The sequence below is a fragment of the Grus americana genome, chromosome 7 (genome assembly GCF_028858705.1).
Source record: "Grus americana isolate bGruAme1 chromosome 7, bGruAme1.mat, whole genome shotgun sequence".
Classification (NCBI taxonomy): Eukaryota; Metazoa; Chordata; class Aves; order Gruiformes; family Gruidae; genus Grus; species Grus americana.
Window position 1 is genome coordinate 25,095,231 of NC_072858.1, and position 15,655 is coordinate 25,110,885.

At 45.8% G+C, this 15,655-nt stretch overlaps 1 protein-coding gene and 1 long non-coding RNA gene across 7 annotated transcripts in view; one reads left to right on the forward strand and one right to left on the reverse strand.

The window, feature by feature from the left end:
• Positions 1-1,302: 1,302 nt before the first annotated feature.
• LOC129208861 (dual specificity protein phosphatase 13-like) overlaps positions 1,303-15,655 on the reverse strand; it is a 29,587-nt gene continuing 15,234 nt past the window's right edge. For 2 of the 4 annotated variants that reach the window (XM_054832279.1, XM_054832276.1), the window contains exons 3-5: positions 4,888-5,077; positions 3,530-3,750; positions 1,303-2,400 (exon numbers count right to left, since the gene is read on the reverse strand). In XM_054832279.1, coding sequence (XP_054688254.1) covers positions 2,174-2,400; positions 3,530-3,750; positions 4,888-5,030 — 591 coding nt within the window. In that variant the 5' untranslated portion in view covers positions 5,031-5,077 and the 3' untranslated portion in view covers positions 1,303-2,173. Of the gene's footprint in view, positions 2,401-3,529; positions 3,751-4,887; positions 5,078-12,201; positions 12,642-15,655 lie in introns of those variants that run through there. The other 2 variants (XM_054832278.1, XM_054832280.1) reach the window with 2 other exon arrangements.
• The window catches only part of LOC129208863 (uncharacterized), a 35,010-nt gene continuing 20,763 nt past the window's right edge, over positions 1,409-15,655 (forward strand). For all 3 annotated transcript variants that reach the window (XR_008577899.1, XR_008577900.1, XR_008577898.1), the window contains exons 1-6: positions 1,409-1,544; positions 1,962-2,010; positions 2,164-2,424; positions 7,164-7,310; positions 10,177-10,259; positions 15,146-15,243. This is a non-coding gene — a long non-coding RNA (uncharacterized LOC129208863). The remainder of the gene's footprint in view (positions 1,545-1,961; positions 2,011-2,163; positions 2,425-7,163; positions 7,311-10,176; positions 10,260-15,145; positions 15,244-15,655) is intronic.

Sequence of the window (15,655 nt, forward strand, 5' to 3'; positions counted from 1 at the left end):
CGGCCGGGCCGCCGCCCGTGCCGGGCCGACGGCGCCACCTGGCGGCGCTACCCGCTGCGGCGGCTGGCGGAGCGGGGCGGGGGGGGCCGGGCGAGGGGGCAGCGCCCGCCCGGGCCGAGGTGCGGGGATGCGCCGCGTCTTTTGGGGGGAAAACAGCGTGCGTTACATCGTCGCGTGAGAAATTACGTGCTGTGTGTTATTCTGCAGCGTTTACAGTAATTTATCATCAGAGTAAGATGCAGGTTTTTCCAGTTGCACCAATCAGTGTTTTAAGAACGCAATAAATTTTTATTGCATGAAGTGCGTTTAATTTGCAGATGCTCTCGTACTCCCAGTGAGCACATCTTCAGCTGTGCCCTTTGCTCTACAGCTGAAAATGTCTGGCTGGCCTCAGTCCTGCTGCTGCTAAAGGCAAGGAGAGTTTTCTTATAGGTGGGGAGCATAAGGAAATGTGGTTCTTGTGCTTGGGGCTGGGGGCATCTCTATAGCCAGATCCACTGGGGTTTTTTCCCCACTCGTTCTGTAAGTTGAAATCAGTTTGTTAGAGCTAATTGGTAATGGAGATGTGCATATTAGATTTTGATTTGGGTCTGAAGCATACTTTTAAGCTGACTGTTCGTACTTGCCGTGTTTCTGTTGACATTGCAGAGCAGCCCCGGAGCTCACAAGTAGTTTCTTTACACAGGCAACTAAAGCAAAGAAGTGCTCCAGCACTGCTCTCCTGCTGCTCAGGGATGTCCAATCCACAGGGTTAGTCCAAATCAAACCCCCCTGAGATGCCCTCTGTGTGAGGGTCGGGTCCTCAGTGCCAAATGCTCTGGTTTGTGCTCTCGCTTCTATAGCCTGGCCCACCAGCAGATGTAGATATCGCCAAAGAGCATCATAAAAGGTGCTGAGTTGCGTGTCCTGAAGGCAGAAATCTGCCTTGCAGACAGCACTGGGAATGGCAAGGCATGTTTTCCCTTGTTGCTCTGCTGTTCTTGAGCAGTCAGCTCACATGGTGGGGAGTATTCATGCCTCTGCATTCCTGAGTTTGGTACTAGGAATGCAAACAACTGCCATCCCTGAGCTGGCTTTGTGCTGCGAATGTTTGTCCGCTGGGAACCGAAAGCCAGATGTGCTTCACATAGTTTCCAGGCAGCACTGATCCATCAGATGACAGTAGCTATTGAGTGCTCTTATGGTGGCCCAAAAACACAAAGATGAAAGCCTGATGCCTGTCAGCACCTCCCTTGCCATTCCTGTGTCACTTCAGTTTTCACTCGAGTCCTCTCACAAAAGTAAATGCCACAGAACACGTTGTTGCAATGTTAATGGCCTTTATTTTTGAGAAAGAAAATCACGAGTTTTATAACGTTGAACTGTCAGACAAATTTGGAATCCTTTGAACTTTGTTGTCAAATGCTTTCCTGCACTCGCTCCCACTGCCCATGCAGCCTCAGCTGGGAACCCACCTTCCTCTTCGGAAGCATTTTCCACAGCATCTCCTGGATGGATTTTTATCAGGGAAGATGAACAGTATTTGAAAGTCCTCTCAAATAAAGGTATTTTCATGGAGTAAAGAAAAATTATATCTGACGAACAGTTAAAGGGAAAACACTATATAAATAGACATGGAGTAATTTCTTAAAGAGTGGTTTGTATTGTTTCCCAGCTGCTCTGCCTTTAAACAGCCTCTTACCCCCAACTCAGGGGCTCCACCAATTGTAAAAGCAAGAACTAACCAGTGCCAGATTCAAGTCTCAAAATACAAACCATTTTAGATATGGGGAGCAAAGGGGTGGGGGGCTGATTCATAAGAAAACTTCTAAGCATTATTGTAGCATAAATAATATGGCATCTTTCACCTCAAATAGCCTAACACTTCATAAAGTGATATGAGCTTCACTAGTTGCTGAAACACAGCTATTTCTGAAGTGGAACCTGATATATATATTTTTTTTTTCCTTTCTCCCCAGCAGAGAGCAATGTTTTAAGGTGGAGAATGAAGGATACAATATACTACCAACTGTAAGTATAATCTAGGAGCGTTTTGCAAAATGGAAAGATCAAGTAATAACACATATTCTGCTGCATTATAAACTTGCATCCTTAGTTTACAAATACAATTCATTTAAAAGAGATACAGGAAACTCAAATAAATTTTTGTCCTCTCTCTTTCAGCAATACGCTCTTACAACTCTTTAGTAGCAGATTCTCTGGTTCCTTTCCTCTCTTCATTTAATTTAATGTCCAAGTCCCGGAGCTGGCTGAGGAATCCTGAATTTGGGCAGATGTCTCTGTGAGCGCTCACTGTTTTCAGAGCATCCACAAGTGTCATGTTTTCATGGATCATTAAAAAGGCAAGCACTAAAGATGCAGAGCGGCTTACCCCCATGGCGCAATGAACAAACACCTTACCTGCAAAAGAAGAGGCGCAGCAAGGTGAGTGAGCTTTAGCATTTCTGAAGGGAGAGGGACACAGGGAGGACAAAAACTACTAGAAACTAGTTGGGAAAGCAACGGTGGTGGTTAGTGGATACTCATGTTTTCATGGACAGTTAGCATAAGATCGCGTCATACATCTCAGGCAAGGTGGTATTTCATACTGACCTCATGCATCTAACCTAGGCCTCAGATTAAAATAGTTGAAATTTTCTATGGAAGGGAGAAGCTTTCTGTGACTAAACTTGTTAGTGTAGTTTTCTGTGGAAAAAAAGCAGTTTTGGCAGAAAATTTTGGCCCAACCCTGACTGCGATCACTGACAAGTCCCATAAACTCCGTAGGATAGTCTGCCTGTAAAAATGGACTCATAATTTACTGTATCTCAGCAGCCCAGTGTGAGCTATAACTGGGGATTTAATAAAGCACTCCAGTGAAAGCAGCAGATCTCGCAGCCAGAGTCGGAGCAAACTCTGGAACAAATGGAAATTATGATAACTAGGCCATAATCCAAACTCTGCTGACAAAAATGCAGTAGGCTGTGGGTCAGACTCGTAGTTTTTGACTTAGTTCATTAACTTCTGCTGCTTCTCTAGCTTAATAGATAGTCTGAATAAAGCTCCAATTCTGCGAAGCACTTAAGCATGTGAAGCATTTAAGCCAGCGCTGAAGTGCTGCTGCTCCCAGCTGAGTGCATCGGGAGCAGGAGCAGGGCTGCGGTACCTGGGGTAGGATCGCAGGGCTGGAGCCTGTGCCGGCGTGCAAGGGGTGCGAGGTGCACGTGGAGGCACACGGATCCTCCCGAAGGACCCGCGGTGCCAGAACCTCTGCCCTTCCCTCTCACTCTGCTCCTAGTGTTGGCCCTTCCTCCCACCACGCTGGGTTTGGTGCAGCCACCCCCCCCCAGCTCCTGGGGATCTGGCCGTGGCCACCTTCCCTGCGGCGTGTGGCACAGGCGCCCTTCTCCCGTCCTCCGTGTGGTGGTTCTGCCTGTGCCTTCTCCAATTGTACGCTGAATCTGAGCTTTGGCTGCCTGTTACTGCAAGGAGAAGCCATTTGGCTCATGTTGAAACCTCCTCCCAAAGCTTCTTTTTGCCTCTCTCTTACCTCCTGAAGTGTTTAAGGCTTTGCTTATAAAATTGGCAGCATCGCAGAAGAAGATACTTAAATCAAAGGAAGGATCATCAAATGCTTCTACTCCGTAGTACTCTATTTGCAGATCTTCGTAATATTTGGCTCCCGTGTTGATGCTATATGGCCCATCTGCTGCATTAAGGATATGAGTAATGTTGAGGCTTTGAAGAGTAGCTTTGCTCCTAGCAGCCCACCTGTTGAAAGACACGAAGGGCTCATTGGCAACACCCCTAATATTCTGCTAAAATAGCATGGTTTAAAGTTAGTGCCGGCTCCCGCTAGCAAAGGATGCAGGAAATGCAGCTTGCTTACAGAGTAGCAAATTTTGAGAAGCCCGTAGTGCTTTGCACGTGAAAAATGTGATATGGTGTTGTGGAGAGCAGCAAGAGTACAGACTTGCTGGTGGGATACTGTTAGTTAAGCAAATGGCTCCCAGCAGTTGATCCTTGGGAACATAGCACACTGCATAAAGTGGTCAAGATTTTTCTTTAAAGAGCTGTTTAGCAAGTTCCAGAGCTAATCTCTCATTCATAGTATGCATGAGTCGCAAGAGCGAGAACCCATAGAGATGCAGCAGCACCTTGTTCCTGGTTTGGACATGAAGCAGCTGCATCATGCTCACCAGCCAGGTTCTTCCCTCTTCCCACCATAAACTGGGACTCAAGTTGTTCTACAGAAAAAAAAAAATTAAAAAAATCTCCTCATGTATTCATGAAGAGTTAGGAAAAATGAGCTGATGATCTATTTAATCTGCAGTAATCGAAATATAAGGAAATAGCAATAAATACAAGTGGTCACAAGAATAAGGTATTTGCATGAAAATTCCTGTTTGATACTTTCAGTTTTACCATCTTTGAAAGAAAGTTTGGATTTGGACTGGCAAACTCCCTATTGTGTAATTCATTTGGGTCCTCCTCCATCTGGCTCTTGGTCCTGCTACTCCTATTTGAGTGTGAGGGCTACTGTGTTCTTGTCTGCTGCCTTGGAGCACAGTTTCCAGGGCAGGTAACACATCTCGGAGTTGATGCTGATTTGGAATGGGTTCTTTAAAGACTTTGCCTAGAATACAAATAATTCTTACCCTGCCAAATCTGCTGTGGTTCACAGAATATAGAAAACCCAACTCAGACACACTATGAGTAAGTTACCATTTTGTATGTCATGTTTTTCATGACATCCAAACTCCTTATGTTATCAATTTTGGAAGCCTGTATTGCGAAAACATTCCTGCAGACCTGAAAGCTGCTCCCCAGTGTACCACACCCCTTCCTTTTCCTCCTCCTCCTCCCAGGGACCAATAGCAACTTAATGATAGGACCATATGTTCTTACGCATCTCCCAGGTAAATATTTGGCCAGACTTGGTCCACATGATTGTCAGACCCTCCTCTGAACCAAAAGAGCCGCTGGAGGTCTGATAGCGCTGGTGTTTTGTAGGAAGCTCTGCTCCCTGCAGAGTCTCTGGTGTGAGGCATCTTGCTCCTCTCTTGCACGCACTTGGGCTATATCAGAGACAGCTTTTCTGAAATGAATTAAGATGAAATTTTCATACAGAAATAATATTCCCTAGAAAGTAGTCCTGTTCATTACCCTCCAAATAGCATTACATTATTATAACTAGTATGTGCAGCGGGGCCTGCAGGTGTTGCTAAAAGCATCCAGAGAGCAGGACTGAGTCCGTGGTAGGACTCTACAGGCACGTAATTCATCCCCTGAGAAAGCAACAGCATAAGACGATATGATTTAATTTCTTGTCAAGTAACGCTGTTGAAAAAGAACATCCTGTGCCACCCGAATGCAGCACTGGCTGAAGCTCGTAGGTGCAGGTATTATTTCTGTTACTATAGCACTGATGAGCGTATGCAGGAAAGCTGCAGTACTTTATGTTGGAGAGTTACCAAAGTGTTTGTGCACACTTGATTCTCGTTAGTTAAAACTGGAAGTTTTTGAAAGCATGAATCATTGGACTGACTTATACTTACAAAGCTTCTAGGGCCAAGGTGGAAATCTTAGGATGTGTATGTAAGACATATAGTCATATAGTGTATGTGTATACATACATATAAAATGTATGTGTGTACAATTTTCTTTCATTTATAGGGATATATTTAAACACTATACATGTATGTATATGCATGTGTATATGTTATGAACGGATTTTCACATGCAATTATACATATCTATATGTACGTCTGTATGTGTATAAATAGAAATGGAGATAATTTGAACTAGTTTTTTCTGTTTCTCAGGTGAATACCCCTGTACACTCAGTTATACCGGTATACTTGCATCTGCCTGTCTCCGTCTCTCCTCTGGGAGCTGTTCCACTTTGTATAAATAATGTGATAGCTATTTGCCTCCGGAGAGAGGCTGTTTCTCTCATCTGAGGGGCAGGGTACTTACCTGGCATGTGAGAAAAAAAGAGCAGCTGAGTTTTGGGAAATTACAAAACTGAAAGTTCTGGCTTTGTTGCCCTGTTGAGAATCCCATCTAGGACTGTTTTGCTCCCTCACAGATCATGTGGTGGAATAAGGGCATCCCTTTGGCGATGGTGTTTGCTGGTTTAGACCCAGGAAGCTCAGGCCAGCCAGTCCAGCCTGAAGCAGAGCTCAGTCAAGAGCGAGTTCAAAGATATCCAAGCAGTCCCTGCTCTGAGACTTTAGGAGCATTTCTCCTGCCAGGATCTCATTATTCTGAATTGCTGTTCTCACCTCCAGAGAATATTGATGAGTTTTGTTTGGTTGCTTGTTGGTATTAAAGCCATAATCAACATGTGAGCCACACTAGAACTCTTCCCAAAGTGGGGTGGCTGGTGTTTATTCTGATGTGGCATCAGCTTTCACTCTAATGCCTGAATGCCTAAATCTAGAGTTTGGGTCTATTTTCTCAGCAATTCTAGAAAACAAGTGCAGATGGGACCTTTGGAAGTCATCTAGTCTGTCCCCTGCCCCGCAGCAGCAGCAGCAGCCGGATGGATGTTGCTCCTAAAGCAACAACAACTTTATCCAAACATCCAGATAGGTTATTTTTAACAGTGTGGGCTGATTAGGGAAATAAGCAGAAAGCAAGGGAGAATATCCTGTTGCTTATGGCAAAAGAAGTAGAGATGATGCAAGGCATATTATTGAACACACCACATATATTTCTGTGACCTCAGCCTAAATTTGCTTCCCCTGCCCCCTACTCCCTCCTCCTTGCCACAAATGTTAAGAGGAGTTACAGCTTTTTGTATGTTCCAATAAAAAGGAAGTCTCCCTAGGGTAAGTACTTAATAGGCAAAATATGAAAAGCACAATAAAAATTACAGGAGAAATGGAAAAAAAGCTGACTGGTTTTACTTTTAATGATGAAGGAAAAGAACTGCAGGGAAGTAGAGAGGAATATAGGGATAAAAGCCTATGTATTTTTCAGGGCAGACAACGTAACACAAAGAGCTTTGGTAAATGAGTATGTTGTGCAATCCCAGCACAGATTAACATGAAGAATAGCACAGAAAAAAGATTCTGTGCATTGCCCCGCAAGTTTTACTGCCTTGCAAAAGTCATGCACTGCGCTCAAGAGCTACTGCCAGCATCGTCATGATGACCTGTTTGTACTTTCACCGACAGAGAATGTTAAGCTGAAGCAGTAAAAGGAAATCAAGAAAGAGATAATACAGGTTCTACATCAGGAGATTCATAAGACCACAGGCTCATTTTCAAGGAGTGTGGCTGACTTTTGATTGCTGCAGGTGTTTAAAAGCTGAAGTTGTGGAGGTAAGCAGATGGATACTAAACTTTCAGTTCTCCTAGCCCCCGTTGCTTTAAACTTCTGCTGTAGCCTGTCAGCTAGTTACAGTAATGGAGATGATCAGCAGAAAGAGAGAAAGGGATGGTTAGCAGAGAGAATGACGTTGCGAGGCTTCTTGTTCAAGAACTGACTTTGAGGAGGTTCTCCAAGAATTGAGTCGTTTTGGTGCCGGTGAAACTTAGCAGGCGACTCCAGCCTTTGCAGCCGGGGAGGTGCTTTGCAACAGAGCTCCCTTTCATACAGCAATCCTCTTTCCAAAAAGTGCGTCAACATCGTTTGCTTCACATGACTAATGCCAGGCAAGTGAGCTCCTCGTGTCAACACAAAGCGTAGCTCCTCCCAAGCACACTGCTCCATCCTGCGTTGCGCTGGCCTTGAAATTGAATTGCTCTGCAGAGCCTTTGGGGTAAGCTTGGAAATAGCTATACCAGATGATTGGACTAATGAGGAAAGTAATATGAATTTTTTAATTGAAGGCCAAGGACTTTGCTGAGGGTTCCCCCCCCCGCCCTTCTACTCTAAGATACTGCAAAGCTAGCAAAGTGCTGCCACTGATTACATTTCTCTAAGCTTCTCCCTCTGGGTGGCTCCCAGAAGCTGGAAACAGCCAGTGACTGCAGGAGGGCAGGAGCCCCTGTAACTGGGGAAAAAATATTTTCTGCCCTACAAGGTCACTAATGTTTTCTGCAGAGATCTAGACCATGCAAGTTGGATAGGATTACTTTTCTTTTAAACTGTAGCCTGGAAGTACCTAAAGAGCATCTCATTAGATTCTTTCTTTCTATCTTTCTCTCCTCCTCCTTTTTTTTTTTCCTGGTTAAAAACAAAACAGCAGCAACAAGAAAAAGCCTTCTATCTATAGGAGACATTTGAGACTGGATAGAGGTTTTAAGGGCAATCCAGATGTATTAACCTCCTTGCTTCCCTGGGAGAATACAAGGTAGCACAAGCTTTAAAACTGTTTTGTCACTACGCACCAGTTCCCAGACACCCAGAGCAGTGGGGTGCACCCCAAATGGCCGGGGCCTGCTCGGATCCACAGGGGCTTGGATGTCCCCGGCAGCTGGAGAGCCGCCCCAGAGGCAGAGGCTGCAGGTGGCTGTGGGGCATCGCCGAGCCGTGGGGAGCGCCCAGGAAGGCTGCGGGTGACTCTGCACACTGTTTGCGTGCAGCTGGGCGCAGCTCCCGAGGGACTCGGGCATGCCGGGACCTCGTCTACAACAGCCTAGCTGAGCTTTGTATCTCCCTGACAGTATCCAGCCACTTGAGGGGTTTTTTTTTTCTTTTTCTACATTGGAAACAATTGCTGTTTTCTACTGGAGATTTTTCTGGCTAAGAAAAGAAGAAAAAAAATGCACAACCCCCACTGACTTGAATTGGCTAAAGCATCTAACAGATTTGTGTTGCATTTGCAGATTCCAGTCAAAGAAAACTCAGCAAAGTTCTGGAAAAAACGGAAACACTCCGTTTAGGTTTGAAATAGTTCATTTTGTTATTTAAAAAAAAATTTACCATTTCCATTTTTCTATTCAAAATTACTGTTGTTTTGGAATTTTACTTTAGCATTGCAGAAAAGCTTTTAAAATATTAAACCAAGATGAAGTGGCTTGTTCCTGGTTGAGAAAAACATGTTTTGTTTAACTAAAAATGAACCCAAACTGACTGAGCAGCCACTTATTCACCTAGCCCTCATTTTCACCATTTTGCCATAGTTTCACCTTGTCTCCAAAAGGCAGAACTGAGCTGTAGAGAGATTAAATGACTGAAGTGCCAAGAGGAGTCTGGGGCAGGGCATTTGTTGGGCCTCAAGTTATCTTTCCTCTATCCCTTTTGCTAGCACCTTCCTAGCTGGCACAGCTCTGCTTGTGGTTATGATGGTATGATCAAAAGCGTGACCAGCAGGATGAGGGAGGTGATTGTCCCCCTCTACTCTGCTCTCGTGAGACCCCACCTGGAGTACTGTGTCCAGCTCTGGGGACCCCAGTACAAGAAGCATATGGAGCTGTTGGAGCGAGTCCAGAGGAGGCCACGAAGCTGATCAGAGGGCTGGAGCGCCTCTCCTATGAGGACAGGCTGAGAGAGTTGGGATTGTTCAGCCTGGAGAAAAGAAGGCTCCGGGGAGACCTTATAGCAGCCTTCCAGTATCTGAAGGGGCTACAGGAAAGCTGGAGAGGGACTGGTTACAAGGGCAGGGAGTGATAGGACAAGGGGTAATGGGTTTAAACTAAAAGAGGGTAGATTAAGGTTAGATATTAGGAAGAAATTCTTTACTGTAAGGGTGGTGAGACACTGGAACAGGTTGCCCAGAGAAGTTGTGCCCCATCCCTGGAAGTGTTCAAGGCCAGGTTTGGATGGGGTTTTGGGCAACCTGGTCTGGTGGAGGGTGTCCCTGCCCATGGCAGGGGGGGGTGGAATTAGATGATCTTTAAGGTCTCTTCCAACCCAAACCATTCTGTGATTCTATAGCAGCCCAGATGGGTCCAGGTGTCTTTCAATAACAAGGTCTTAAATGAAATTATTGATAGCCTTGGGCACAGCAGGGCACTGATTTTGGCTGGACCTGTTGTTAATACAATAACACAAACATTAGATAACAATAACAATACGGAAAGCTCCTGCAGCCAAATATCCTAAATTCCCTGAATCAAAACCTGTCATACTAAATGGTTCAAAATACCAAAGCATGAGATCAGAATATAATTCACTTGGGGGAAAAAAAAAAAAAAAAGCCTCACGATGCATTTGAAATTGCTCTCTAGTCTGTTATTTCTTCTCTTTTCTCTCAGCAAGCATCTCTGCACTCATCTTACACTCCTTGCTCTTTTCTCTCAGGTAGTGCTTAACACTATGGCTCTTTGTCCTCCTGATGGAAAAATCCAGATGGAAAGAAGTGTGGTTCACAGGGAAATGATCATGTAAGTGGAATTAATCTTTCAGATACTGTAATGTGAAATCCGATCTTCCTTTTTGTTAAGAAGACCCAATCTGTGTGTCTACATTTTGGCCAGAATCTGACGCTAAGAGAACCCAGGAGTCTCTTGAGGTAGAGCTGAAAGCCTCGTGTGCAGAAACAGGCACATTTAAAAGCAATAGCAAAGTTAAAACAGCCAGATGGGAACCTAGCAGGCAACCGAGAGGGGAACTCTCTGTTTTCCTTGCAAGCCTACAGGGGCTTGTTTGCAGGAATTAGAATCTCTCACCAGCAGTTCACTGCAGCTCTAATACCAAGTGGTATTGAAAATGAGAAGCAGGTTATGGCTGATGGTTTAAATGAGGCACCTATGGGAATTTAGAAATGAGATCCTGGACTCGTCTTGGTGTAGACCGTGCACATGGCAGAGCAATATTGCTTTCTTGGCTGACTGCATCATATATTATGGCCTTTTATTTTGCCCACACTCAAACAGCGGGTAACAGTAGAAGTTCATTGCTCCTGCTCGCTGTTTAAACCCTGATCTGCCTCACTAGAGGCAGTGCCCCTGAATAATGGAAAGCAGAATCGGTCCCTTGGCCTCAGTGCGGGTACGTGTTCAATGCAGCACTGTATTAATGCCATTGCCATTATTCCGGAGTGAAGAGAAAAGCAGAATGTACAATTAAAGCTCTGTTTGGTTCATTTTTTAAGAGAATTTACTACCCGGGAAAGATGCCAGATCGAGGGCTCTGGAAAACACAGCCCCCTCTCTTTCACCACAGCATCGGGAAGGAGCGGGAGCAGCCCTGCAACCCTCCTCCACGGCTACCCCCTCAGCTCAGCTCAGCTCGCAGATGCCCCTCGCCATATGCCGGCGGCCGTGTTTTACTGGGTGGGAGAAAATCTGAGTCTTCACACCTCTTCACTGCTCGGTCTCCCTCCTGACACCTCCGTTCGCATCCGGACTGGCATGTTTATGATGGGGCCCTCTAACTCCTCCAAACTGAGCTGGAAGGTACCAGCTTCTGCATGAGGAGCCTGAGCTGGGCTGGAGAGCAAAAGGCTTCTTCCTCCATGAGCCCTCCCATCCCTGCACGGGGCTGGAGGGGCTGCTGCAGGGCAGGGACAGCCTGCCGCTGCCCCACCGGCGCTGCGAGCACCCGGGGATGGCAGGGACACATGAGGCTGTTTCAGGAGTGGGAGCAGTCAGCAGGCAGGGCAGGTGAGGGTAACCAGCCTCGGCCCATGGTTCGGGTAGCCAGGAGAGCCCGCGGTGGTGTGACGCAGGTCCCAGGTGAAGCAGAAAATCAAGGGGGTGGCTGGCCAGGCACGGGCAGAGCTGTGAGGTAGTGCGGGTGGGGATGAAGCCTGAGTGTCTTGGCTCAGATGGGCTCCTGAGTGAGGTGGGGAGCCCCAGTGAGGTCTCACACAGCTCCTTCCAGCAGCCCTGTCCCAGGTCACACAGCCACCGTGGTCCTTGGGCAAGGCAAGGCAAGCCCCCAGGAGGGGGAGAGCTTGCTGGCCCTGCCAGCAGGATTCAGGCTAGTGGGGAGAGCTTCAGCTGTGCCCTGCTGGTTTTGGGGAAGGGGATGTTATTGCTAGCTCATGGAAGTGCTCCTGGAGAGCATTTCCTTTCCTTTACAGTGTCACTGATCTGCACATATTTTCCCAAGAACATGTCGACCTAAGGGGAGAACCTCCATGCTGCCTCCAGCGCCCCAGCCTGCCTCCCCCAAGCCTCCTGTTTAAGAGCCACGCAGCCGAGGAAGAGGCATCTGCCCACACACAGGGCTAACGCTGCAGGAAAGGGTGCTTGGAGAATGGGGGTGGCGGATGGAAAAACAGGGAGTCCTCCTTGCAGTGACAGGCTATAGCTGTGACAGGACGACAGCTTTTACATCTGCAGCTTTCAGATTCAAAGGAGATAAAAAAAGAAGTATTACCTTAGCAGCTGGCATCTCTGAGCTATTCAATGCACCATCCCCAGCAAGACAGCGCTGCCCTCCACAGGCTCGTACCATAATTTCCGACTCGGCTGTGGATATCCGTCAAGCCTAGGGTGATGCTTTCACCTTTAATTCTCTTCTGGGGCGCTCCTGTCCAGGGTACCACTGCTAGGAATTAACACACAACCCCCCCCCCCCAACCTACTGTTTTTCTTGACACATCTTGAATACGCTCATGCTTCTTCCTGAATTAAAATAGCTGTAGTTTTAAGTCCTGCTGCCAGCAGCCATAACTGTGCTATACGCATCAGGAGAGGACACAGTCGCCATGCAGCTAACTGCTTCTAATAGTAGAAACTTCACTCTAATCTTATGTAACACCAGCAACGGAGCAGAGAGGCTGTGGCTTGCAAGGAGCTTAGCTTCCATGGGCAGCCCACGCCCTGAGGGCAGAGGAGCTCCAGCGAGAGCAAGAAAAACAAAGTGACCTTGATATTGATAACAGTCCAGTGAGCGCTGTCACAGCCAGCGCCACACCGAGATTTCATCAGTGTCACAGGCTGGTGATAGGTGTAAGTTATGGGCAGTTCTGACACGATTTTGAAGAGACCAGACTCTGGAAAGGGGGGCAGGGGGGGAATGCCTTGCAAGCTTCAGGAGAGACAAACAAGGATGTTAATATATTGCTATTAAAAGGAGTTCCAAAGCACTTGCCCTTCTGCAGGCAGTATGGATTTGTGTGACTGTGGATTAAAGGGGTTGTGGGTTTTTTTTTCTTCTCCTTGATTTACTCCTCAAATGATTTCTCTCTGACTGCTGCTGTCAATACAAAATTGACAATGCTGTCAAGCTTGCAAGATTTCAGAATATTTGAAAGCACGCGTAAAGGGGTTTTGATATTCCTCAGTCATTTGGCAGGGGTATCTTTGAGCTGTCTGTCTCTCCCTGCACTTTTAACATAAGCAGTGAAGTGTGCTCTCTTTGCCTTGCCTTGCTTGAAAGGGTACATATGGGAAAGGCACCTTTTTCTAAGGTTGATAAAGCTGTACAAACTCTTTGCAGTGGAATCAAGAGCAAAAAGACTTCAAAACTCTACAGTGGAAGATCTATTTTGGCACTTAAGTTTTTTCCGGCAAATGGCAGAGCTTTCAAGGGACACTCAGCTTTGTTGAGCAGGATATTTTTTCTTTAGATTTTTTTTAATTGCTGACTTTAAAAATAACGATTTTTCTTTAGTTAAGTGATCATTAAGTACGGTGATAGTTTGTATCAAAGGAATTGACCACCAGTTAAGTGTTTGAGAACAGCTAAGAGGAAATACTAAGACCTAGAGCTGGGGTTTACTTTCTTTTGTGAACTTTTGATTGTGCGTCTGAGGAATATTTGCTCCTAATTTCTTATCTTGAAGTCGAAGAAATAAACCAGGTTGGTTTTCCTGTTGCTCCTCCCTGGCATTGGGGTACCAGGTACAGCAGAGTGCAAGCAGCCAGGGAGCTGCCTAGTCAGGAGTACGGGTAAAGCGGTGTGTGTGCCCACCTCTCCGGGCGGTGATGGGTGAGGGGCCAAGGGCAGGGGGGACATGCTTGCTGCTCTGTGAGATGTCCAGTTCTGGGTCACTAGGAGAGCTTGTCCTGCCATTTTCTGGCTCGCGGGAAAGAGTTTCCCTGCTAAGCCCTGCTGCTGCGCTGTATCTGTGAGGAGCCGGCAGTGCGGCGCTGCCCTACTCCCCAAATACCGCGTTGATGCCACCTGAATCGTGCAGTTGGTCAGGCAGGGCAGGAGGAAGGGTTGTTCTGTGCCACCAAGTTTTTGAAGGGTTTTTTTCACCTTTATCTTGTCAGGTTTTATGCCGTTGTTTTTTCTGATGCTGTTTCTTGCCGAGGCTTGGTGTGGACTGTAGATCGATGTCGAAGCCAGTAGGGTGATGGAGGGAGGAAGAGCCTCCAGCAAAGCAGCAGCCTCATGGCTCCCAAGAGGGTGAGGCAAACGCAGGTAGCAGGGAGGGGTGCCGCCTTGCTGGAGGTTGTGCCTGCTGGAGGCAGTTTATAATAGACAGTTTGGGAACAGGCTGCAAATATAACAGTCCATTTTCCCAAAGCAAACCCCAGTGCCTCCAGCACAGCCCTGGGAAGGCTGTCTTCTGCTTGAGAAAGTTGCTGTGAGCAGGAATACATTAAGGACTGTGAGCTTCTCAGGTACAATGGTAGTGGGAGCCATCCGTGAGCTATAAATAGCATTAACGTCCTTTCTCTCCAATGCCTGGCATCCCAAGCAGTCATTTTTGCTGGTGCTAGTGAAAATGAACAAAGCTTTGAACAGCTTTTATTTATGTTCTCTTTGCAGGCCGGAATTTTGTGAGTAGTTTTTCTCACTGGCTTTGAATTTTGAGTTTATTTTAAGGAAAAATATTGGCATTTTCCCCTTTTGCATTATTTCCTTTTTTAATTATTGTACATTACTTTCATATTTTTAGCAAAACTATGTAAGAAAAGCTATTGTGACAGGAGACTGGGGATCACAAGCAGTCATATACAAAGAACCTCCATGTGATTGCAGGAAAAGGGAAAAAAAAAAAAACCCAGAAACCATGATTTAATCTTATCTAAATCATACATACATTTTTAACAAAATACTGAAAATGTTTTGTTTTAGAATTAAGCAAATAATGCAAAGTGCTTTGGCTTGATTTGTGGTGTTTATATGGACAGAACAGAAAGAAATAGTTGTTGCAGTAGAAGGAAAAATCTTTACATGCCTATTGGACAAGATCTTCCTGCGGTTTTGTAGGAAACAAAGATGCCTTTTGTCAAGGAGCTATGAACAGCCATGAGCTAAACTGTCAAAAAGGGCTCTCTTCAAAATATTTAGGGTACACTCGATGAAGTCCTGTTATAAAACGATAAAACCTCACATGATATGCAACTCTCCTTTGCTGTTACAGATGGTCATGAAACACAAGGTCCACAAACCAGACATTTTGCCCTGGGATAACCACCAAGTCACTGCTACTAGATCAACTGGTAGAACTGGAAGAACTAGGTAAGCTTTCAAATAAGCAAGAAGGGTTATATTTTTTTCCAATTATGCCAAGTGATCTAATTACACAGTGCCTGTACTGACAACCCTTGCCTTAGACCAGCACAGCAACACTGCTGTTACTGAAACGCTGTGATTTTTTATATTGCCAGAAGATGGCAGAAGAAAGCAATCTTGAATGATTTAAAAACACAGAGTATACTCATGACTGGCTTTTAAAGGGAGCTGTTACTGATAAACTGCACTGGTTGGATGGAAGAAAAATGTGAAATGTATTGGATGAATTAAACTGGTATTGACCTGGGTGTATATAGAAATTATCTACACTGTACCCTTTGCCATGCAGGTTTTCTGTATAAGAAAAGCCTGTAACAGTGCTCATTTTTCCAGTGCACAGTGCAGTTTGGCCTGGTTT